General features: G+C 41.0%; 3 protein-coding genes across 3 annotated transcripts; all 3 read left to right on the forward strand.

The window, feature by feature from the left end:
* The first annotated feature begins 3,193 nt into the window (after nucleotides 1–3,193).
* LOC308081355 (uncharacterized protein) lies at nucleotides 3,194–7,681 on the forward strand. The gene is made up of 6 exons (XM_080457733.1): nucleotides 3,194–3,458; nucleotides 3,890–3,991; nucleotides 6,020–6,301; nucleotides 6,404–6,537; nucleotides 6,744–6,856; nucleotides 7,072–7,681. The coding sequence occupies exons 1-6, from the start codon at nucleotides 3,218–3,220 to the stop codon at nucleotides 7,217–7,219; spliced, it is 1,020 nt and encodes a 339-aa protein (XP_080313859.1). The 5' UTR covers nucleotides 3,194–3,217; the 3' UTR covers nucleotides 7,220–7,681.
* A 3,081-nt stretch (nucleotides 7,682–10,762) lies between these two features.
* Nucleotides 10,763–13,139, forward strand: LOC308081353 (uncharacterized protein; the record flags this gene model as incomplete). The annotated part of the gene is made up of 3 exons (XM_080457731.1): nucleotides 10,763–11,021; nucleotides 11,352–11,414; nucleotides 13,075–13,139. The coding sequence occupies 3 exons, from the start codon at nucleotides 10,763–10,765 to the stop codon at nucleotides 13,137–13,139; spliced, it is 387 nt and encodes a 128-aa protein (XP_080313857.1).
* Nucleotides 13,140–16,831: 3,692 nt separating this feature from the next.
* On the forward strand, nucleotides 16,832–18,706 carry LOC308081354 (GTPase IMAP family member 4-like; the record flags this gene model as incomplete). The annotated part of the gene is made up of 2 exons (XM_080457732.1): nucleotides 16,832–17,412; nucleotides 18,415–18,706. The coding sequence occupies 2 exons, from the start codon at nucleotides 16,832–16,834 to the stop codon at nucleotides 18,704–18,706; spliced, it is 873 nt and encodes a 290-aa protein (XP_080313858.1).
* Nucleotides 18,707–26,843: the final 8,137 nt, after the last annotated feature.

Genomic DNA, 26,843 nt, shown 5'->3' on the forward strand with positions numbered 1-26,843 from the left:
CCCTCTATTCTTAGTCAAATGGACCAGAGTTACAATTGTACTTGGATCATTTTTTTTCTGTGTACACAGAAATGATGTGAGCTTGTAGATCTGCTATTTTTGGCAAATGTTCCCCCCTGTATAGGCATGCTGGGTTTCAAGAGGATGATTTATTATAATATTTTCATTATTTAGTTAAAAGGGAGACTATGTAATGTAACAGGTAATGCATGAATAATAGCCGTCTGTTTCATTTAGTACCACTGACAGATAGATCAATAAAGTGTTTTGTATTCTGTGTTGAATTGTGATGGAACTGGATTTGGTCCACATCAGTTTGTTAAAACTGTAAGTGTAACTTTGTAACACACATGAATAAAACAGTACATGAATAAAAATTACTGACTGCATTGTAAATTACTGTTACATTTCAATGTATAGACATTATAAAATCAATGTTCTGTTTGTGACACCAGTGAGTTGATATAAACTGTTGCACCTCTATGATAAAGAATACACGTTTGCAACAAATGTACAATATGTGCAAATGAATAATAAATGTCCCTGGGTTTGGGCTTCTTTAAATGTAGGGCAACAGATAAGGAACAACAGATATTTACTAGTCCATATCTAGACAACTATATCAGTTGCCTTTTACACATAATTATATGGACATGACTTAAAATAAGAAGTTCTGAGAAGGCAGCGGTACAGGCAGCAGAATGGAATTGCACAGTGATGATATCACCAGTGGAGAAAGTTACTACTTTTACATACTGTAATGATAGTACTTGGTACAATATTGTTCTATAAATGTACTGTGTAAATATCTAGCATTCAATTCAAACAATTACATGTATTAATGATATAAGTATTCTAGTATTTGTTTATAGGGTGTTTAGATGAGTTTACCAGGGTGGAATTCTAACTGCTCTAAATATTGAGTGTAGGAGGTGGGGCAGATGTACAGTAGCTGTTCAGCTGTTTGACAGATTTCCACTCTCCTCACTATTTTAAATGCTATTATAAATACAAACCTACCACACCAAGACAATTATACTGTACCTTTTGTCAATTACACTATGCAGTTAAGATTGCACCCCCCAAAAAACGCCCTGAGTGCTCTGAAAAAAAAAAGGACACCAAGAGCGCTGAAACGCGACCATTCCACTAAGCAAGGCACATATTGGTTAAGCACTGCAAGGTTTTTCAACACATAAATGTTTAGTATATTGTTCTACACAACAGGTATTTTAGTTGTTCCATTACAGTGTTTTTGTTCAGAGCAGTGATTGTGTAAACACAATGTTAATCAGAACCCTACTACATACATTGACTGGAGTCACCCTGGGGTCTAACTAGGCCCCCTCCTTTTTTCCCTCAACACCAATATCTTTGGCAAAAATAGTGAGCTTGTAGATCCACTATTTTTGGTGAATGGTCACCTCAGAATAGGGACGCTAGGGTTCATGTGATTAAAGCTATGACTAATGGAGGCAGCCTACTCTGTCTCTCTCCAAGTCCATAAAATGAATACTGTAGGTTACCAACACCACACACAATATGCTCTTTCTTTCTCTCTTTCTTTCTTTCTTTGTCTCTTTCTTTCTTTCTTTCTTTCTTTCATTAAAGCGTCTGAATTAAACTAGTGAAACGAGGAGACCTGGTTCTGCCAGACCCCTAGTGGTTGAAATGACGTCATCGCGCATTCGCGATGACGTCCCTCTTTTCCTGAATGGCTGGGTAGGAAAAGAGGGACAGACCGACCGACCGACAAAGCCTCCTGTAGGCCGACCCCCTGGGTCTGGCAAAAAGAAAAATTATCATCTAGTTTAGGGTTATTTTGTTTTTGTTTGGACCACAAACTAAGGCGGAAATGAAAAACCTGCTCTATTTGCAATGCGCTATATAGGCTGGAATCCTTTCTACTGTTAACAGTTAAATCAAATGTATATTGATTTATTGATATTCCAGGGTGGACTTCTTCCACTCCTGGAATTTTTGCAAATCTTTGAATATACATATTTTTTTAAAGCGAACATGTTTAACTCAAATCTTTGTTCTGGGGGTCACTGGAACAATTTTTTTTGAGATGGTGAGTCCGTGGTCAAATACATTTTGGGGGTCCTTGACAAGACATGAAAAAGTTTGAGAACCATTGACATAGACACCTAAGTTTTGAATGTTGACACTTTTTTTCTTAATTATATTTGCTTTGAATTATCATTAAAATCTTAGTGTTTTGTCAATTATTTGGGGACCCACTTGCTGTGGGAATCAAGGCATTCCTCAGAAAAGTTTAGAAGAAAAAAAAAAAGCAAAAATCTAACTAAAACTTCTTATTCACACGAAAACCTAACCATGTATCAAACAAAAAAAACGTTTTGCATAATGCTGGTCAGAGCATGCCTGTGCGCCTCCGCCCGCATGCATTTGAGCACGTGCACGTGCCGTCACAAAAATAACACCCCCCAGCATCACCATTACATCACTGCTCACGAACCACCAGTGGGCTCCGGCCCACAGGTTGAGAACCTCCGGTTCAGAGGTCATGGGGAGAGGCGCAACATGCTGCCAGCGACCGAATGCAATGGAGAGGCTCATTGAAGCCCTAGAGGGACCCGGCCTTGTCTAGCATATAAGTTACTCATTCAAACACGTTTGTAATAAATTAGCTTTCATAATGAAATAACTTTCGGAATTCATGATGAATTCTCCAACGACTTCTGCTATTCAGAAATAAAACTACAGTGCTGCATACCTACATGTATACAATATTCATGATCAATATAGATTACACTCAAAGGCCAATTTGGCCAAATGACTGAAGGGCACTTTTTCCTAGTTTTAAAGGCCGGTCCACACCAATGCAACTCCTTGCATCTGCCATTGGGGATAATGATTGCAAGTAGTTGCATGTTGCAAGGAGTTCATGGGTGTGGACTGGCCTTTACAATGTGGCTAATGTCCTACACAACCTTCAAGAAAATGAAGAAGTAATTTGTCATGATTAACAGTCCGTCCTATTGTTAGATGTAAATTCACTACGATCATTGTATTGCGTTTCCTCTTAGGTTACATCAGTTAAGGTTAAGCTGCTTAGCATTTATCAAATGGGAAGTTTGTAGGATTAAATTACTTCACTATTCTTTCAAAGCATTCATCTTCATCTTCCTCTTTTATGACTTTAAGTTTTCCAACACGTTGTAGAACACATGCAGTTTGATAATGAACTACAATGTCTGAGGACGTGTATGTCAACACCGGGCCAGATCTGACCAAGAAGGTCAGATATGGCCGAGGAGAGAGAGAGATGGAGATGGACGAGAGAGGAGAGCGAGAAGGCAGAGAAGAGATAATAGAAGATATCTATCTCACTCCAGACGACCGAGACCCCATCTATGAGACTGCAGACGACCTTGACCCTGAGACAAAGCAGGATGCTGAACAGAAGAACACAGCACAAGAGCAGCATGGAGGTAAAATACAAATAACATAGAAAGGTTATCTAACATATATATGGATGTTACACAAGGACAGTGTGGTGTGAGAAGTGTGTAAACACTACTCTTTCAAAAACATTTCAAGGTGTCATGCTATACATGAACCTTGCCCTGTTTACAAAATAATAATAATAAAAACAAATAATAATAATAATAATAATAATAAGGGTAATAATAATAATAATAATAATAATAATAATAATAATAATAGAAGAACAGAGTGACTCTGAATGCTACTTCACATTCCATTTCAGCTCAGTCAATTAAGAACATAAATTACTTGAAGTATACTATCACAAGTTGTTAAAAAGTGTCACTTATTTTAAATGTCTTAATTTGGGGCAAAACTCTCAATCCTAAAGTGAGTGTGATGATCAGTTTTAATGTTGGTGTTGTATGTTTTTCAGGCTGTGAAGAGTCAAAGCAGAATCGCTACATATATGCTGCAGTGTGTGTGGGGCTGCTGTGTCTTCTCCTATTGGCTGGCATCATTATTCTGGTCATACTCTGTGAGTAGCATTCTATAAACACTATCTTTACTGTTGATGGATGTTGATTGAAATACTTTGGGCTCTATTGTGAGGTGTTTGGTGTGTCAGGGACTCATCGTGCACAACGTTTTGCCTTTCAGAGTCCAGTATACTCGAGCATACTCAAAGCCTACAGCCCAAATTATAGACAACATTTCTCATGGACATATATACGTACAAAAAAACAACAACTGCTGTATGGACCTCCTAGTCCTAGACCAGGTCTGTCAATATGGTGGCAAATCCGGCCTGCGAGAATATTTGTTGAAGAAGAACAATATGAATCCGTATCTGATCCCAGGCCATTCTCTCGTTTGGTGTCTGCCTCTACTGCTGCAGTAGCATGCAGCTTTGTTGTAGGCAGCCTATAGAAAATAATAGACAACAGTTATTGTCACTTCACTCCCCCAGTCTCCCAAATGTGCATTTGTCAACCCGTCTATCCTAGAGTGAGTAAAGGTTGGTCTCAGAGCTACGCAGTTCATTTCACCTCAGTCTGTGTCCCTATGGCAACATTATGGTAACTCTTGGTATGCATCCCATGTCTATAATGCATTATACGCATACTTAAAATGCCTCATTCTGCTTTTAACCCATAAATACTCATAATGCTTCATAAAAAAGTAATCATGACACATTAAAACAACACAGTTACATTTATAATACTTTTGTCTAAAAGGTCCGACCAAAAAAGTCCTTGCGGACTTGTTTCCGTTGGGGTCCTTGAATTAATTTCATAGACATATATAGTAGCAACCAAACAGTTCAAATCAACAAAAAAATACCACTATGTAAAAAAATAAAAATAAAAGCATGGAAAATACAGAATATATACAAAAAAAGGGGAGGGGGGGTCGTCTGTCTACCGGGAAACTGGTACTACCCCCTCTTATGGCCTCCAGAAAGATTAGTTTTTAGGGCTGTTTTAAATGAGCCCAGCGAACTGCATTCTTTTAGGTCAGTGCAGAAGTTATTATGCAGATGTACAGTAAGCAGTGGTGTAAAGTAGCTAAGTACATTTATTGAATCAGACCTGATGATCATAAACAGCAAAGAAAAACAGGTGAAGTGTGTGTGTGTGTGTGTGTGTGTGTGTGTGTGTGTGTGTGTGTGTCTGCGTGCGTGCGTGTGCGTGCGTGCGTGCGTGCGTGCGTGCGTGCCTGCGCATGTAAGTACAATTTTGCTCCACGTACAGCTTTGAGGTACTTTTACTTGGAGTATTTAAATTTTTCTAAACTTTCACTTCTACTCTACTACATCTCAGACGGAAATATTGTACTTTTACTCCACTACAATTATTTGAATACTTTAGTTACTAGTGACTTTGCTTAGATTTTTATTGTTATTACAAAACATACATTAACCTCTTCAGCCATATATATACATGATATTTAAAAATAGCCAATCTACAAGCTCAAAATCTATTTATTATATTCTCAAAAGATTTCTATACATTTTGAAAACTTGAAACGGGACATATTGCACATATGCATATTGTGTGCTTTTACTTTTGGTACTTTAAGTACATATTGATGCCAATACTTTTGTACTTTTACTCAAGTACATTTTAAATATCAAACTTTTACTTGTATTTTTACATTGTGGTATTGATACTTTTACTTAAGTAAAAAACATGTGAGTAGCCTATACTTCTTCCATCACTGCAGTCCCTCTCTCCCGGTGATGATAAAACACTCCCCTTTCCATTTGATTGGTCATTATTGAATCCACCTGCAACACACCCACTGATAATATATTCAGTCTCATCCTTCCTGCCTCATCTTTCCATCATTGGCTGCAGGTGCTCCAGCTCCACCCTGTTGTTATACATCACATGTCTGTCAATTTGATGTACACCCAACCGGCCAATGTTGTTGACTGCTCTTCACTCCAGTTCACCTGTTTCCCCAAAATAGGGCCCTCTGTATCATTGATGTCAAATGAAGATAACTATCAACACAAAGTTGAATGTAAAACTCATCAGTTTGTTGATTCTCCTTCTTACAGATTGTGCGTTGATTAAAGAGAAAAACAACCAGGAATCCAGTTTTGATCAGATCAGACATGACAACATGACCGTACTGAAAGTTAAGTGTAATACTAGATTTGACACGTTACAGACCAGACTCAACAACATGACTGAACAGAAAGACAAGTTACAGACCAGACTTAACAACATGACTGAACAGAAAGACAAGTTACAGACCAGACTCAACAACATGACTGAACAGAAAGACAACTTACAGACCAGACTTAACATTCTGACTGAACTGAAGAGGATTCATTGTGGTCAGTGAGACAGCACTGTTTTTATACATTCTTATCATGTTGTTCATCATTTCTCATTAATCTGAGCACGTAAAGACAGTGTCTATTATATTTTGTTGTTAGAATCACATGGATTTACATTTGGTGATGGTGTGTGTTATTACATCTCTACTGAGAAGAAAACCTGGGAGGAGAGTAGAACATACTGTAGAGACAACCAATCTGACCTGATGATCATAAACAGCAAAGAAAAACAGGTGAAGTGTGTGTGTGTGTGTGTGTGTGTGCGTGCGTGCGTGCGTGCGTGCGTGCGTGCGTGCGTGCGTGCGTGCGTGTGTGTGTGTGTGTGTGTGTGTGTGTGTGTGTGTGTGTGTGTGTTTGTGTGCGTGCGTGTGTCCATTAGTGTATGTTGTAACCGTATTGTACAGATTGTGCTTCAGTTACCAGCTGCTTTTCTGTCCAGGACTTGGTTGTCAGAGTCGTTCTCAGGAACCAGAGAGTGTGGATGGGATTGACTGACAGAGAGACAGAAGGAGTCTGGAAGTGGGTAGATGGAAAACCACTGACCACACCAACGTAATACTTTACTTTCATGCTTCTACTCCTCATTTTAACTAAATGCTAAATGCTATAAAAAAGACAATTATGCTGTATCTGTAGTCTATTTCATTATCCTGTTAATTTACATGATACCTACAATATAATTTGAAGTCATGATTAAAACAACTAAACAAGAAAAAAAATGTTTTTCTGAAGTTAAAATAATGAATGAAATGTTTATATTTCTACAGGTACTGGCGCCTTGGTGAGCCTACTGACAGCTATGGCAGAGAAGACTGTGTGGAGTTTGGTATTGGAGGATACCTCGGCGATGGAGGATCATGGAACGACCATGATTGTTCTCTCAAAAAACAGTGGATTTGTGAAATAGTTATGTAGTAGTATACATGGTGTGATGGTAGGCCTACAACAAACACATACACTGTACATGTAATGGTTTGTGTTGCTTTGGTTAGTCTGCCTTGCAATTCTATCCAATATGCACCGTATATTACTTAACCACTTAAACCCTATTCTTAGTCAAACGCTCCAAAGTTACAATTGTACTTGGACCACTTATTTTTTTTCCTGTGTACACTAAATCTCTTCACGATGTGATGTGAGCTTGTAGATCTGCTATTTTGGGAAATGTTCTCCCCAGAATAGGCATGCTGGGGTTCAAGAGGATCATTTATATTCATATTTTCATTATTTGTAAATTATTCGTAATAAAGGAATAATAGCCATCTGTTTCATTTTAAAACCAGATAGATAGATCAACAAAGTGTTTTATATTCTGTGTTGTGTTGTATTGTAATGTAACATTTATAATTGTAATGGAATAAAATATTCGTATCCGTCTTTTGCTGAATTAACAATTCATTGTAGAAATAAAATAAAGTCAAATCTTAAAAAAACAAACTAAATTAAGACACAAAACTTTCCTGGTCCTCATTGCAGGACACAATCTCTTGACAGGACAATGAAAAACTGTTTTCACAGTTAATATACAGTACTGTACATAAATATAGTATTCAAACCCATGATAATCCACAAGGATTGCCAAAACCTTTCTTTAGGTCTTGAACATACCCCATGGGCTGGCTGGTGGCGACACAGCCTAGGCCCTAAGGAGGCCCAGTTTTCAGCCAAGCATCAACCTTGGGCTAAGGGTTAGGGCCAACCTTTCAAAGATTCTTAAAACTGAAGCTTGGTCAATGACGAGGCCATTGTGTTACATAATTCACTGAAGAATATTCGTTGGCAATGTTTTCTGTGTTTTTAGCTTTCAGAGAAAACGTGAGAAAATACGATTTTGACTTAACAAAATACAAAATATAGTTTATAGTATATTTTTGTGGATTCTTTTGTGTAGAATATTTAAATCATAATTTCTTATAACTCATTATCATGACCTCCCCGGTGTGATCTAGAGTGACGACACTATAGCGTAGATTCCCAATGTAAGAATGGAATGCGGAAATGCTCTGTCTATCGCAATGAGGAAGTTCCAATGTTTGGAACTGCAGCCCATAACAGCCCGCTTTGCGGCAAGATCAAAGCATGACGGAAGTCTCTCTCTCTATGGGTCTGGACCTCCCCATTTTGGCAGTCGATCGATCAACTTCGCCTCAGCTTGTGCTTCCAATGCAATCATAATTTTTTTTAATTTTGTGTTACATGCAACTGATGCAAGTAACAGACAGGGGTCATCACCATGCCAGCTTGTGACGGACATTTTGATCAATATTTGATTTTTGTCACGGACATACAAAATAACTGGTCAATAATTTGACCAGAAACACAAATGATGCTAAATGCTAAATGTAAACTAATGGACTCGTAATGTGCCGTAGTGTCTATGCCAGTGTTTTACACATTTTAAAACTATTAGACTAGTACGTCTGCATAAACATGTGTGTGTGTATATATTTTTGGAAAAAAGAAAAACGATCTACAAGCTCACAGCGAAACACATTTGTCGTGAGTGAGTGCTAATTCAAGAAGGAAGAAGAAGAACAGAGGGGCCCCCTCTGTGCCCCAACAGTTTCATTGGGCATCTTTCAGTTCCTTAGTTTATTCATTTTTCTCAGTTCTCTGTCTGACGGAAATGTCTAGTCAAATGACGTGTGGTTTGTCCGCAAGTGTCTTTCCAAGTTCTCTTTCTTCACCATCACGTGCAGTTCTAGCTGATGAGACAAATACTTACAGTAGAATAATGATGAGAGAGCTCTAACCAGTTCCATGTACATATAGTACACAAATACATATGGCTGAGATTTCAGTTTCATTTTCTCAGTTCTCTGTCTGCTGGAAAGGTCTAGTGACAACAATACATGACAAGTTGAGGTACTCTTCTTTTATGTTTCAATATAAAATATCATTAAAAAAATGTAAAACATTGTCAGGGGGCCCCTATAAAAAAGCAATGCCATAATGAGTCATATGGGTCATACACTTCCGTCTGCCATGTTACCAGCACCGGAATAAATATGGGTAAAGGAAGTGAAAATCACCCGACGTTAGTGTTCTATAGAGGTACTGTTAGGTGCCACAGAAGAGCTTCATGCCAGTGGTTACCAGGGGACAAGGCAGCAGCAGTGGTGAGTGTCTCTGTTGGCTCTTCAGCAAACCAGTCTAAAAAGCTGCATTTTCCATGTAAAATATATAGCGTTAATGCAGTGCAAATCAGTATAGTACTGCATATGCTAATGTGATGGCTGTGTGTGACATATCGTCGAAAGATATTAAGCATTTGTCCCAGCTTTCCTACTGTCTGTCTCTCCTGCACTGTCTCCCTCTCAGCTTTGCTTTATGTTTCTCCTACACGAAAATGCACCTGTTAAAAAAAAGAAAAGAAAAGAAAAGATTTTCGGGCTCTACCGTAGTAATGGCATTACCCGGTAGCTAAGTGGTTCAATCTCTGTTTGTCTCTTGGTTTGTTTATGCTCAACTTTTTCAGTCTTTTTTTTTTATGACGGCTCCACTCGAAAAATATCGGAACCAATCGGGTCTTGGAATAAATTTCATGGGCCCATTAGGGTACTAATAATCTCTCAAGAACAGATTCTGCTCTGCGTTGGAATCTGTCGTGAAGGTTCGTCATAACGTGTGCACACTGGCCTACAAGTGGGCGTGCCTTCAGATCAGGAAGCAGGCCGCGCTTTACCCAAACAAATGTAGTGGGCGGGATTCACGTGTCCGTCGATCCTCCCCCCCTCGAAACAAGCCGAAACTAATTTAACAATAGCGTCCGCGGAGCAGACAAAACCACGGAAAGATATTCACATTTTAACTTACTCTTTCATCATAGAAACAAGTGGGCTTATAACCAAAACGATCCATGTTCACTGGGAGAAGTGGTGTTAGTGTTCCGTGTAGAAATATTGTTAGTGGGAATGAAAACATAGTCGCACCACCGGAAGTGGTTTTCCTTCTCATTTGGCTCTGGGTTCCCAGATTGGGGTACTAATAACCTTGCGTCACCAGGCTTTCCACCCGAACAAACACAGGCAGTAATGAGCTTGAGTGTGTAGTAGCCAATAGTCATAGAGTAGTAGGCTACTGCTACCGACGCTCACTGTGCCTGGGTCAATCCACTTTCAATAATTTGAGGGGGTATATCCATTGTATACGAGCGGCCCCTCCGTCTTTGCACTAATCCACATTTTTACTGAGATCTGATCGGCTCACAGTTTCAGGAGCCAGCCACGGTGTTGGCAACTTTCATTGAAATAAACCGACGATGGAGGGGGGTGCGTTCGTCCCCTCCTCTCCCAATACACAAACCTGTTTGTGATCGACTGTGATGCCTTTGAAGATTGCGATGTGATAGCGAGTGAGGGGGGGCCTGAAAATTGGCCTTTGCCAAGGGCCCATTCTCTTCACACCTAAAGCTTTAAGAGAATGACATGTTAACATTCTCTGTACCAGGAATCAACCATGCCTAAGGAACACATGTTGAAAACTCTGGAGGAGCTGGGAGACGAGGATTTTGAGAAGTTCAAATGGTATTTGGAACCAACTCATCTTGAAGGATTCAAGCCAATCCCAAAGTCTCGCCTGGACAAAGCTAGCAGGATGACCACCGTTGATCTGATCATACAGACCAACCCCAGTGTAAAAGTTGAGATCATGGTGAATGCTCTGAAGAAGATCGACAGGAATGATCTAGCAGAGAGTTTTGCAAAAATACCCAAAGGTAGGTATAAAGAGGGTAGACATGTTCACAAGTAGGTGTTGTATTAAAGCGCAACAGGTGCAACCCACACACACACACACACGCACGCACGCACGCACGCACGCACGCACGCACGCACGCACGCACGCACGCACGCACGCACGCACGCACGCACGCACACACACACACACACACACACACACACACACACACACACACACACACACACACACACACACACACACACACACACACACACACACATTGTTTTCCCCGAGTCATCTTCCTCTAAAATGATGACCTACATGTCTTGTTTTCAAGTCCTGGTGACATTATTTTATCTGTTTGCAGATGTCGGTGATGTTCCAGAGACTTCAGGGAACAGTGCAGCTTCCTCTGAGGGACCAAACAATGGTAATTTATTTCAATTTAATTTATTAAACTCTCTGGGTTGGCTGTATAGTGTTTTGCCCTACACACAAACACACACACACATCATTACGTTAGTGCTGCCCTTCTTTCCACTTTATCCTGTTGTTCCTGTGCATAGTTTCCTATGTAATCCGCCATTCAGGTGTCGCTTGTCAAAAAGAACACAGCTCTTTCGTACAAGCTAGGCTGAATATGTTTGGGGATTTACATCTCGTTCACCTTAATGTACGCAGTAACCTACATCATCAGCTTTTGTTTTGTTTTTAGGAAGGTAGTCAGCTTGCCTGTGTAGCAGGGTGGTATAAGTAATATTAGCCAACTACACCACCTAGGGGCTTGCGCCCTAGGAAATAGTTCTAAAAGTAAAACACCTGAATGCATGAATTAACTCCCCACATGGTTCGTTGTACTGTTAAATATTTGGGGCAGAGGCGTGGCGTAAATTTACATACGTTTTATTCATTATACAAGTCGAAACATTGGCCTAATTAGCAACAATTAGTAAATGATTGACCAACAGGTTGGAATGATGCACTGTGGTTCAACAATATAAATCGTACCTCTACTGAGAGAGATCGATGCTGAGGCTTACCAAGGGGAGCTTGGCTAACCAGCCCAGGGCAGTGGCACCCCAAGCCACAGCACACAACAAAACGAAAATAGTAAAACAAGGTACACAAAGAGGAAAGGGGTTACCACTGTCGCCTGGTCCCGAGCTGGGGCCTCAGCACCAAGTTAAACAGTGAGAAGAGTGAGGACCATGTATAATACTTTAGATTAAAATACAATTCACATTAGACAGTGTCTGATCGGGGGTTTCACACAACATATTGAATAATCAAATGAGCGCAAAACGAGGGCTGTCAATAGTGTAAAATACACTAGGACAAAGCAGCAGCGCTGTGTTTCCTCCTCACCAAGCCAAAACCAAAGTTTCGTTGATTGGTACAACGGTGTACAAGATTATTATCTGCGCACGCCGCACAGACACATACACACGGACAGGGGCAAACACAATGGTTTCAGTAGAGCGCGTAGGAGGTGTCCACACGCTCCCCCCCTTATTTATTTTTCTAGTGTGGATTTTTGGTATCCATAGGACTTCTAAAATAAAGATTTTGATGATCTCAAGAACAAAACTGTCCAAAATGTCTGTTTTTGTTTTTAATACTTTATTACCCCTATAAGATTGCTGCCGGTGAGACTGTGGCACGCTCACATTTTGATGGAGTCCAAAGGTAGAGATACCATTTTATTCTATACAACCTCAGGTTTCCAATGGGATCAACCTTGTCATGCTACCTTGTCAGGAAAGGGGCAAGTAAATACCTAATGATTCGAAAAAATTGGCGAAGGAAAAGGAGCCATAACCATTTTCCAAATGGTCCCTTGAGCTGTCACCTGAATATGTGAATGGAAATGGGTTATGTGGGTACCCACAAGCTTCCCCTGTACAGACATGCCAAATGTATGCTAATCTCATGCAGTTTGGGGCAATAAACATGTCGTTTTTTTTGCATGTGTATAAATATGCAATTTCCGCTTGAAAAATAAATACAACACCAATACTGTAAAATGGTTCTGGGTTTGTGATTCTGAATATTGATGGGATTGTATTTTTCTAAATTCTTAATTGCTGCAGAGAGCTTGGGGGTGATGAATCGGAGCCGAAGCTATGATGAGTTACTACATCCTACTAGTGAGTAAACCTGAACTGAATCAGAAATGTTTTGCTGCTTTATTTGTATACATTTGATATTTTTGCAATACCTAAAATAATATTTGAAGTTACTACTCAGCTTATACAGTAGTTGTAATCATTGAATGTGATACAGCTGTACACACTTGAGCTCCAAATCCTAGAGGTTAAGTCAGGTCCAAATGACTCATATATCCAACAATATATAATAAATCCATGACATATATTTATTTTCAGTATCTTTCTTAACTCAATAAGGACATTGTCTCGTTTCAATTACTTCACTTGTTCTACTCATACAGTAAAAATTGAATCAGCCCCACCTGGTGATCAGGGGCGGTACCAAGACTTACATGATTTATTTATAAACATTTAATCAAGGACAACAATTCATCTTTTACATTTTTTTCTGTAAAACTTTTTGAAAACGTTTTTTTTTTTTTTTAAACATACATAAAAGAAAAGTAGTAGACATAACTCATTAGACCTACAAATAGGCAACAGTGCACAAAGCCCAATAGTCTTGGAAGCCACTAGCTGTTCCCTCGTTTAAGGGGACAACAAGGTGATGTCCATGACCAACTAACCTCAAAATCTCCTTTGAAAAATACCCCTTGAAAAACACATTTAAAAAAGTATATATATTTTGACCCGGTCCAGATGGAAACAAAAAGGAACAAGCCAAAAAGTAACCCAAAATGAAAAGTTTTGAAGACTCTACATATAACCAGCTCCCTCCATTGGCTTACTTATAGATAAGGCCTCATATCAAAGTCCTCATTGAGTCCTGTTGGTGCCATAGTTTTGAGATAATGGATCCACCATACTTCCCTCCTCAATAGTGCGTGCCAAAAATCCTGAAGGGGCGTCAACAAGTGTCATTTGGTAGCGGCGGACATCTTTGTGGGGTATAAACAGGTTGACTTAACATTGCTCCCCCCAAGTATGTCTGCTACTATGCCACGCCCCCCTGGTGACGACACGTTGGCAAGCACTATAGGAGATTGTCTATATCTCCCCCTCGTCTCGGAAGATGCACTTTCTCTATTCCTAGGTATCTTAAAGATGAGACATTGTGGTGTGCCTTTTTAAAATGTAAAGCTGCTGGGCTTTTTTCATCCCCATTACGTATTGTACTCCTGTGTTCAGCAATACGTGTTTTTAAAGCATGTGTTGTCGTACCCACATAGGCTTTACATATGTTATTTTTCCCCTTATTTTTATTTCTTGCCCCGTTGACGGGTGATAGAAAAAGTAGCATTTTTCTGTAAAGTGACACTGAGCACATGAACCACAACGTTGGTTACCATCTGGCATGTCATCTAAAAAAGTGTGGGTTTTTTGGGGGTATTAAAAGATGTCATTTCCTATTTTCTTGTTTATACCTGAAAAAGACCAAAACAGTCGAAACGTTTGTTATAAAGAAATAAACCTTTGGAGCATTAAAAAAGTGAGTTGCAAGCCCCGCTTTGTTCTTAATAATGAAATCATCCCATCAGACACCACAATTGACACCTCATTATCAAAATAAGTTAATATACCATAAAACTTAAAGGGATATTTCACTTTCAAAAAAACGTTTGGTCATTTTATCGTCTACTCAGGCCTTTGTGAGCCCCCCAGACAGTTTTTAAGATGCTTTATTCAATATTTAGATATTTGGTATTCATTTTATCAGACACGCCCCCTTCCTATACAAACCCATTGTAACTTCAAACTCCATTTTAACCATGTTAGATTCATCGAAAACACCCGTCCTTGGTTCTGGTGACTCACCCTGCCCTCCTAATGCGTGAGGGGGCCGTGTTTTTCCGATACATTTTTTCATTTATTTTAAATTTTTTTTTAATTGTATTTTATTTTTTTCATTTTCCAAAAAATATATAAAAAATAAATGAAAAAAGTAATAGAAAAAACACGGCCCCTCGCGTATTAGGGGGGCGGTATGAGTCACCAGAACCAAGGACGGGTGTTTTTGATGAATCTATCATGGTTAAAATGGAGTTTGAAGTTATAATGGGTTTGTATAGGAAGGGGGCGTGTCTGATCAAATGAATATCAAATATCTAAATACTGAATCAAGCAACTTAAAAAATGTCTGGGGGGCTCACAAAAGCCTGAGTAGACGATAAAATGACCAAACGTTTTTTTGAAAGTGAAATATCCCTTTAAACATGCACTTAATAAAAAAGCATGACTGGTAAATTATGAATTATGTCCGCAGTGAGATAGGATATTTGTCTTGTCAAATATGAAAGAAGACCCAATACCCCATTTCCTGGCAGTGTTGGGCAGTAACGAATTAATAATAATATATTACTGTAATATTATTACTATTACTATTACCCAGTAACGAGTAAAGTAAGGTATTATTCTGCCTAAACAGTAATATTATACCATATTACTCCGACAAAAAAGGCCTCGTTACTCGGTACTGATGACGAGCACCATTTATTTTTGCTCATTCATTAATTGAATATGTACTCTCTCTCTCCGTCTCTCGTAGAGGCAAGTTGTCGCATCATGCAAAAATAGAGCAGATCTACAAGCTATCAACCTACGTCAACAGAGATGCTGTTTAGCTTGCAGATCAGTTATTTTTAGCACGCAGCCTGCGCACAGTTATGACGTAGCGCATGACCCGTATGCGACCGCATGCAAGCATGTGGAGCTCGGCTAATCAGAGGCAGTAACATAGGACGCGCAGCTCGTCAGTCACAACGCGGGGAGGCGGGACATGGGAAGTGGACAGGAGTGTGAGAGAGGAGCTTAAGTTTTACAAAATAATAAAAAATGTTTAACGGCAACGCCGATCCACACGGATTAATGCAGCTTTCCGCACATTACTACTGCAGTTCTGGGTACCTTTGAGAAAGTAATAGAAAGTAATACGTAATATATTACTCTTGATTCCAAGTAATAAGTAATATAATATTATTACTTTTCAAAGGAGTAATAAGTAATAAGTAACATATTACTCTCCTAAGTAATATTGCCCAACACTATTTCCTGGGGAGCTTGTGTTTGGTTTAAACTTTAGTGAATCACTCTTGATTACACTTGTCTCCCTGCATTAATTCATGTTCGATGAGTTCAGCACACTGCTTCACAATGGGGACGATAAAGGCTACTACTATTAGGGCATGCCTCCTGAAGGAGAGTTGCGCTCTACTGAGCACACCATTCTAGTTCTCAGAATGCCTTATTCATTTCTAAATACATTTTCTTTTAACATTTTAAATGCTTTTTTACTCTTGTTTTTATTTTGTAGCTTCTGGACTCAGGATTGTGCTTCTTGGGAAAAGTGAGGCCAAAAAGGGAACACTTGGTAACTTCATCTTGGGGAAACATACTTTTTTGTATCGATTGTGGAACAGGTGGTGTGTGACAGACGTTGGGGAGTGGAAGGGAAAGTCTGTTAGAGTAGTGAAAACCACAGACCTCGCCAGTCGATCAGTAGATTCACTAAGACAGGAAATAGACATGTGTATCTCTTTGTTCACCTGGACCAAATGTGATCCTGCTTTTATTGGACCCTACTGAATTCACTGAGGGAGACAGAAACACGCTGAACATCATCCTGCGTTTGTATAATCAAGAGGCCTTTAAACACTCAATGGTCTTCACAACATATGAGGGGCATGAAACAAACATATCTATAAAACAGACCATTGAAGACTGTGGAGGAAGACATTACGGGATGCCTGAAATTAACCGTTCTTCACTGATGGAGAAGATCGAGAGCATTCTGAATGAAAACAGAGGAACATACCTCAACTTAGTTAAAGGTCCAGACACCATGACACCAAAGTCCAACCCTCCTTTGAACTTGGTGCTGTGTGGCACAAGAGGAGCTGAGAAGATTGCTGCAGCTAACACCATTCTGGGTCAGACGTACAGCCCAAGGTCTAGTTCCTCTACAGAGTGTGTGAAGAGACAGGAGGTGGTGTGTGGTTGCTGGGTGACCCTGGTGGACCTGCCTGCCTTGTATGAAACATCTGAGGAGGCAGGGATGCATAATGCACTCAGCTGTGTCTCTCTCTGTGATCCAGAGGGTATCCATGCCTTCCTGCTGGTTGTTTCTGATGGTTCCCTCACCAATGAAGATAAGGGAGAGTTAAACACCATCCAGGGTGTATTCGGCTCTGAGATCAATGACTTCACCATGGTTCTGCTGACTGTAGAATCAGATCCAAACGTTACAGATTTTGCCATAGACACAGGCATCCAGCAACTGTGTCAGAGCTGTGGAGGCCGATGCACTGTCTTCAACATTAACAAGTAAGAAGCGCGAACGCTGGAAGCGAACACAGCTCGTTATTGTGTATTTACGGACTTGTAATCCGTGTTATTTCACTGTGATGGGGAGAGAACATTGTGTGTGTGTGTGTGTGTGTGTGTGTGTGTGTGTGTGTGTGTGTGTGTGTGTGTGTGTGTGTGTGTGTGTGTGTGTGTGTGTTGTTGCATTTAAATCAGAGCATTGTCTAAATTCCTGCACTCTGGCGCCCTCTACATAGGTAGTGCATGCACACAGACACGCAGAGACACAACCTGAGCAGGGTTACATAGTAAGCTCCACTTGGTCGGAGGCGCCTCCTTCCGCGTTCGCAATGACAGAAAACAAGTTCCTGAGGTGTTGGATGCTGTAATAAAGATGAGACCACTGGAGGGGAAAACACTCTGCTTCACAAGAGATATGTTTATCAAGGCCCAGATTGAGAAGAACATACAACTGAAAAATCACCAGGCTCCAAGATAATCTTGAGTTAAAAGAAATCTCAGGTGATGATAACAGCCAGAGCACAGATTGTCTTAGGATGGTGCTGATAGGGAAGACAGGCAGTGGAAAAAGCTCCTCAGGAAACACTATTCTGGGTCGGCATGTATTTGAATACTCATGCTACCAGTCATCTGCCACCAAGCGTTGCCAGAAAGAATCTGGTGAAGTAGATGGCCGTCATGTTGTTGTAGTTGATACACCTGGTTTGTTTGATACAAGTCTGTCCCATGATGAGGTTTATGAGGAGCTGACAAAATGCATGAATCTGCTGTCCCCGGGACCTCATGTCTTCCTGCTGGTGTTACAAATTGGCCGACTGACACACGAGGAGAAAGAAACATTGAAGCTACTCAAGAAAGTCGTTGGAAAGGATTCCAATAAGTTCACAATCATTCTTTTCACAAGAGGAGACGAACTTAAGAAAAAAATGGGTCCATTGAGGAATTCATAAAAGAGGGTTTAGATGCTTCATTTAAGAACCTGCTTGATGACTGTGGAGGAAGGTACCACGTCCTCAGCAACAATGATGAAAACAACCGTAAACAAGTCAGTGATCTGCTGATGAAGGTTGAGAACATGGTGGAGGTGAGTGGTGGGGGATGTTACACCACAGAGATGTTCCAGATGGCTGAAACAGCCATTCGAAAAGAAATGAAGAAGATTTTAAAAGAGAAGGACGATGAGATGAAGAGAGAGATGGAAGCCCTGGCAAGAACACATGAAGAATATAAGAAAGCAATGAGAGGAGAGATGGAAGAGCAGCAACGTGACATTGAAAAGGAGAGAGAAATATGAGAGAAGCAACTGAAAGAAAAGGAGGAAAAAAATCAAGAAAGTGGATGAGGAGAGGAAGAAAGAACAGGAAACAAGAAAAGAGGAGGACAGAATAAGGAAGGAGGAGGAGGTCACAAAACGAAAGGAGTGGAAAGAAACACTTGAGGCCTTGGAGAAAGAGAAGAAAATAGGATATGAACGCGAGCAAGAAGAAATGAGAAAACAACGAGAAAAATGGGAGAAGGAAAGAGAAGGATGGTGGGATAAAAGACACCAGGAAGATGAAGTGAGAAGAGAATAAAAAGAAAACAGAAAATAAAAAGACGGTGATGTGGAAAGAGAAAAAGATGAGAAAATAAGAAGAGAAGAGGATGAAAAGAGACGACAAGAAGAGGGAAAAGTACGAAAGGAAATGGAGAAAGTTCATGAAGAAAAACTGAAGATGATGGAGAAGAAATATGAAGAGCAGGCCAGAAAACAAGCTGAGGAGGCCAATGAATTCAAAAAACAATACGAGATGCTCTTAAAAACAAAATGTTTTGAACTGACTGCGATGGGAAGGTGCATCATATTATGAGATCATTAATATGATGTAAGCATTCAAAAGCATCTAGATGCTCAATATTTTGTCCAAGTGATTGTAACATATTCATTAGTCAATCATTACCTTGCTTTTCTCTCTGCATGGCCGGACCGGGACAGAAATTCAGGCCGGGATTCATACACCTACCCAGACTACCCTACCTGCATACTGCACGCACAAACACATGCACACAGGCATGCGCTCATGTCCACAACCACACATTCCATATGAAGTTGTGAACAAAATCTTCAGGCTAGACAATCTCAATTGGTCAATACAGGTCAATATCACAATCATGTGAACATTTTGCCTTGATTCCAATTAATGAACAATTATAGTTTTTTTTTAATAATGGGAAGAGCCGATCTACAAGCTCTCAAAGCGGCGCAATGTTGTTGTTGTTTATTTTCTAATTGCCCAGCTCTTAAGATTTCACACATATTTATATCATATCAAAAACAAGCATATAAACAGCTGATATCAAACACAACCAGGGTTCACATTGGCCCAATTATACATAATAGACAAACTGAGTGTGTAGAAAATGTTTCATTCCTCATTTGCATAGATTTGAAGCTATTCCTGTGAGATGGGCAGTTGTGTTATGTGTACTATGGCCAAGCAGCCTATGTATTAAAATAGCCTCAATGCATAGTTGTCTTCTTAAAATAGCAGTAACATATCACATAATATTGATTCATATTTTAGCTGCTCTCCCTCCACCTCTCTCACAGACTAGGTTGATTCTGTTTACAACAGTCTTAGGGCGGGGCAGAAAGTGAAGCAAACTAATCATGTCTTGATTCTTCTTTAAAAAACATAAAAGGAAAGAAAAAAAGATTGTTGACATTTGACAATGGAGTCGGGTTACTAAAAGATAAACAAAGCCAGATAAATAGCTTTTGAGACATGGACAGAAGCTTGATCTGCAGCATTATGTTAAACTGTCTGCTTAAAAGTTTTCTATTGGATCTAGTTTGGCTAAAGGTTTTGCAATGATCTTGTTAAGTATGGTTCCATTTTTGTTAAACTGTTTGGATAAAGGTTTTGTATTAATCTTGTTAAACTGTCTGGCTAAATATGCTTAACTAGAACTGCTTTTCCTCCTTCACAACAAATAAATAAATTAGTAAATAATAATCAATACATGAGGAATGCAAACTGGTTCTCTTTGCAGTGCTCCTCATTTTCATACACAACTTATTTTTATTCAGCTATACTTGATTTCCAAAGTTTGCAGGATTATTTTTATATTATTATTTTACCCTATTTTACCAAACATTTCAAAAATCATGATTGCAGAGTGTTTGTAAAGAGTGTGTAAGATTCCAATAGTATAAACATTTTAATTGGCTTTTTTCAAATTAGATTTGGCCTTATAGATCGAAATGTGCTCAATTTTGGCTATTTTCTGGGTGCTAATTTCAATCAATTAATTAATGTATTTAATTTTGATTATTCAAATAACCGTTTTCAAAAATGTTGTGTACACGTCAGCAGTGGTGGAAAAAGTACTCAAATGTTTTACTTGAGTAAAAGTATCAATGCAATCAGGGCAGGAATTTCACGGTGGCCATGGCCGTCTTTGCCCCTCTCATTGGCCGTGTGCCCCTCGAATAATGACATGCCTTCACGGCCACTGTGGCCGTGGTGCCCCAGCTGCGCCCAGCAACTGATTTCACAGTTTTTCCTCTGTGCTTTGGTGCGCAACACAACCCTCGTTTAAGTGAATTGCTTTCACCTGCTACTGCTGTGCGGAGTGTGCGCAACAGGGCATATCTCCGCCAAGCCAGGGTGACTTACCCAGGCCCATGAAATTCATATGCAGGCATAGTAGCCAATTAGAATGAAATCTGCAAAAACGGACTCATATACTGATACAGAACCATATATTGGCTATACATTATGGCTGTTGGGTGGAAATCTTGTATGTTCCTTTTTTATTATTATTTAAAAACAATTTAAAATCGTGAAAATAGACAATCTACAAGCTGTAATTATTAATAATTAAGAAATACTATATTTTAAAGAGTGAAAAATCAACTAAAGTCATTATTAGTGCAAGTTCAATCACATTTCATTTGAATGAAAATAACTTGTGGGTAAAATACATTCTGTGAATCTATTTACTTGAGTAAAATAATTCAACATTTACTTGAGTAAAAGTACTAAAGTATTGGTATAAAAATGTACTTAAAGTACCAAAAGTAAAAGTACTAAAATGTTTGAAAATAGCAGATCTACAAGCTCAGAACGCGTGCATCGCAACACGTTGTGAGCTTGTAGATCTGCTATTTTCAAATAGCTTATAGGTATAAAATAGGGCTAAAGTGGTTAATGTATGTTACGTAATGATTTATATCTGCAAAGTAACTAGCAACTAAACATTTCAAATAATTGTTGTGGAGTAAAAGTATAGACAATTGGAAATACTCCAGTAAAGTAAAAGTACCTCAAAATTGTACTTAAGTACAGTACTTGAGTAAATGTACTAGTTACTTATTACACCACTGCACGTCAGTGAAGAAAAAACGCTGGGAACATCCCTATGTACAAGTGACTTTGCAGGGAAACAAGCCCAAAGTCGCTTATAATAAGCAGACCTGGCAATGCTGGCAAGCTAATTGTCAAAAACAGCAGAGGGCGCTGTTTTTCCTTTTTATTTCCCAGATTGGTCTGAAAGTTATAAATGAATTAGCACATGAATGGCCAGTCGGCTGACAGACTTAAATGCCAACTTTTGCCACGATGCTACGTGCAAAAAACACTGTATGGTCCTTTAAATTAATTGTTCACATTACTGTAAAACCACAATGGATACTGTATACTTTCAGAATCCTATTGATTTGACAAAAGCATCACAGCATTTTCAATGGCTGTCAGTATCAACATAAAATAACAACAGATGTGTTCTGTGTGCAGTTTGTCATCACATTACGTAAGTCTCATGTTTTATTCTATTGCCACTTTACCAACCTCACACGGGTGGGTAGTAACTAACAACATTTAATCAGGATTACATAATCACATTATGAAAAATAAGTAACTATATTCAGCCCAGATTATGTTTGAAATAATGTGTAATTAGATTATAGTTACACTGTTAAGGAAGCTTGAGTGCATCTTTAAACATGTCGATTTCCAACCCCCACCGTCGAGTCAGTTTGGGTTTGTCAATCCAGATCTCTGCTATCCCAATCCACAAGCTCTACAGATCTACACGATCTACACAAGATCTACAAGCTCACAATGCATCGCATTGCAACAGGGTGTGATTTCTTTTGGTTTATTTATTCATTTATCAGGGACAGTGCACATTAATCAACATGTCAGTTTTCACATCCATGTAAATGAGCCAGAATTAGCCAAAGGCTACATTTCATCTGTAGTCCCTGAGCAGGCTGTTAAAAGTGGTGACATATCCCGCCGTTATAGAAGGGCGTCCGTTTGGCGAAGCGCGCCCCGCAGTTCCCGGTTTTCCCCACCAGGCGGCGACGTTCCCCCCGGAGGTGCCACTCTATGCCAAAGTGCCGTGTCCACTTGGGCATGACCCTCACATGTAACAAGGTCACTCTTGACCAAATCGACTGTCTCTTTGGGACGTCCTTGTCCACTTGGGTTTGACCCCCATATGTACTAGGGTTAAGTTTGTAACCTACAGCTTGAGGCCGGCCCATCTCATGCCAACTGGACTTTCCTTTTTTCCCCAAGTCATGCCAAATCGACTGTCTCTTTGGGACGTCCGTGTCCACTTCTCATGCCAACTGGACTTTCCTTTTTTCCCCAAGTCATGCCAAATCGACTGTCTCTTTGGGACGTCCTTGTCCACTTGGGTTTGACCCCCATATGTACTAGGGTTAAGTTTGTAACCTACAGCTTGAGGCCGGCCCATCTCATGCCAACTGGACTTTCCTTTTTTCCCCAAGTCATGCCAAATCGACTGTCTCTTTGGGACGTCCGTGTCCACTTCTCATGCCAACTGGACTTTCCTTTTTTCCCCAAGTCATGCCAAATCGACTGTCTCTTTGGGACGTCCTTGTCCACTTGGGTTTGACCCCCATATGTACTAGGGTTAAGTTTGTAACCTACAGCTTGAGGCCGGCCCATCTCATGCCAACTGGACTTTCCTTTTTTCCCCAAGTCATGCCAAATTGACTGTCTCTTTGGGACGTCCGTGTCCACTTGGGTATAACCGCCACAATTACCAGTCGAGGCCGGCCCCTGTCATTCCAAATGGACTTTCCTTTTTCCCCAAGTCATGCCAAATCGACTGTCTCTTTGGGACGTCCTTGTCCACTTGGGTTTGACCCCCATATGTACCAGGGTTACGTTTGTAACCTACAGCTTGAGGCCGGCCCATCTCATGCCAACTGGACTTTCCTTTTTTCCCCAAGTCATGCCAAATCGACTGTCTCTTTGGGACGTCCGTGTCCACTTCTCATGCCAACTGGACTTTCCTTTTTTCCCCAAGTCATGCCAAATCGACTGTCTCTTTGGGACGTCCTTGTCCACTTGGGTTTGACCCCCATATGTACTAGGGTTAAGTTTGTAACCTACAGCTTGAGGCCGGCCCATCTCATGCCAACTGGACTTTCCTTTTTTCCCCAAGTCATGCCAAATCGACTGTCTCTTTGGGACGTCCGTGTCCACTTGGGTATAACCGCCACAATTACCAGTCGAGGCCGGCCCCTGTCATTCCAAATGGACTTTCCTTTTTCCCCAAGTCATGCCAAATCGACTGTCTCTTTGGGACGTCCTTGTCCACTTGGGTTTGACCCCCATATGTACCAGGGTTACGTTTGTAACCTACAGCTTGAGGCCGGCCCATCTCATGCCAACTGGACTTTCCTTTTTTCCCCAAGTCATGCCAAATCGACTGTCTCTTTGGGACGTCCGTGTCCACTTCTCATGCCAACTGGACTTTCCTTTTTTCCCCAAGTCATGCCAAATCGACTGTCTCTTTGGGACGTCCTTGTCCACTTGGGTTTGACCCCCATATGTACTAGGGTTAAGTTTGTAACCTACAGCTTGAGGCCGGCCCATCTCATGCCAACTGGACTTTCCTTTTTTCCCCAAGTCATGCCAAATCGACTGTCTCTTTGGGACGTCCGTGTCCACTTCTCATGCCAACTGGACTTTCCTTTTTTCCCCAAGTCATGCCAAATCGACTGTCTCTTTGGGACGTCCTTGTCCACTTGGGTTTGACCCCCATATGTACTAGGGTTAAGTTTGTAACCTACAGCTTGAGGCCGGCCCATCTCATGCCAACTGGACTTTCCTTTTTTCCCCAAGTCATGCCAAATCGACTGTCTCTTTGGGACGTCCGTGTCCACTTGGGTATAACCGCCACAATTACCAGTCGAGGCCGGCCCCTGTCATTCCAAATGGACTTTCCTTTTTCCCCAAGTCATGCCAAATCGACTGTCTCTTTGGGACGTCCTTGTCCACTTGGGTTTGACCCCCATATGTACCAGGGTTACGTTTGTAACCTACAGCTTGAGGCCGGCCCATCTCATGCCAACTGGACTTTCCTTTTTTCCCCAAGTCATGCCAAATCGACTGTCTCTTTGGGACGTCCGTGTCCACTTCTCATGCCAACTGGACTTTCCTTTTTTCCCCAAGTCATGCCAAATCGACTGTCTCTTTGGGACGTCCTTGTCCACTTGGGTTTGACCCCCATATGTACTAGGGTTAAGTTTGTAACCTACAGCTTGAGGCCGGCCCATCTCATGCCAACTGGACTTTCCTTTTTTCCCCAAGTCATGCCAAATCGACTGTCTCTTTGGGACGTCCGTGTCCACTTCTCATGCCAACTGGACTTTCCTTTTTTCCCCAAGTCATGCCAAATCGACTGTCTCTTTGGGACGTCCTTGTCCACTTGGGTTTGACCCCCATATGTACTAGGGTTAAGTTTGTAACCTACAGCTTGAGGCCGGCCCATCTCATGCCAACTGGACTTTCCTTTTTTCCCCAAGTCATGCCAAATCGACTGTCTCTTTGGGACGTCCGTGTCCACTTGGGTATAACCGCCACAATTACCAGTCGAGGTCGGCCCCTGTCATTCCAAATGGACTTTCCTTTTTCCCCAAGTCATGCCAAATCGACTGTCTCTTTGGGACGTCCTTGTCCACTTGGGTTTGACCCCCATATGTACCAGGGTTACTTTTGTAACCTACAGCTTGAGGCCGGCCCATCTCATGCCAACTGGACTTTCCTTTTTTCCCCAAGTCATGCCAAATCGACTGTCTCTTTGGGACGTCCTTGTCCACTTGGGTTTGACCCCCATATGTACTAGGGTTAAGTTTGTAACCTACAGCTTGAGGCCGGCCCATCTCATGCCAACTGGACTTTCCTTTTTTCCCCAAGTCATGCCAAATCGACTGTCTCTTTGGGACGTCCGTGTCCACTTCTCATGCCAACTGGACTTTCCTTTTTTCCCCAAGTCATGCCAAATCGACTGTCTCTTTGGGACGTCCTTGTCCACTTGGGTTTGACCCCCATATGTACTAGGGTTAAGTTTGTAACCTACAGCTTGAGGCCGGCCCATCTCATGCCAACTGGACTTTCCTTTTTTCCCCAAGTCATGCCAAATCGACTGTCTCTTTGGGACGTCCGTGTCCACTTGGGTATAACCGCCACAATTACCAGTCGAGGCCGGCCCCTGTCATTCCAAATGGACTTTCCTTTTTCCCCAAGTCATGCCAAATCGACTGTCTCTTTGGGACGTCCTTGTCCACTTGGGTTTGACCCCCATATGTACTAGGGTTAAGTTTGTAACCTACAGCTTGAGGCCGGCCCATCTCATGCCAACTGGACTTTCCTTTTTTCCCCAAGTCATGCCAAATCGACTGTCTCTTTGGGACGTCCGTGTCCACTTCTCATGCCAACTGGACTTTCCTTTTTTCCCCAAGTCATGCCAAATCGACTGTCTCTTTGGGACGTCCTTGTCCACTTGGGTTTGACCCCCATATGTACTAGGGTTAAGTTTGTAACCTACAGCTTGAGGCCGGCCCATCTCATGCCAACTGGACTTTCCTTTTTTCCCCAAGTCATGCCAAATCGACTGTCTCTTTGGGACGTCCGTGTCCACTTGGGTATAACCGCCACAATTACCAGTCGAGGCCGGCCCCTGTCATTCCAAATGGACTTTCCTTTTTCCCCAAGTCATGCCAAATCGACTGTCTCTTTGGGACGTCCTTGTCCACTTGGGTTTGACCCCCATATGTACCAGGGTTACGTTTGTAACCTACAGCTTGAGGCCGGCCCATCTCATGCCAACTGGACTTTCCTTTTTTCCCCAAGTCATGCCAAATCGACTGTCTCTTTGGGACGTCCGTGTCCACTTCTCATGCCAACTGGACTTTCCTTTTTTCCCCAAGTCATGCCAAATCGACTGTCTCTTTGGGACGTCCGTGTCCACTTCTCATGCCAACTGGACTTTCCTTTTTTCCCCGAGTCATGCCAAATCGACTGTCTCTTTGGGACGTCCTTGTCCACTTGGGTTTGACCCCCATATGTACTAGGGTTAAGTTTGTAACCTACAGCTTGAGGCCGGCCCATCTCATGCCAACTGGA

This window comes from Gymnoscopelus braueri (genome assembly GCF_963280865.1).
Source record: "Gymnoscopelus braueri genome assembly, contig: SCAFFOLD_104, whole genome shotgun sequence".
Classification (NCBI taxonomy): Eukaryota; Metazoa; Chordata; class Actinopteri; order Myctophiformes; family Myctophidae; genus Gymnoscopelus; species Gymnoscopelus braueri.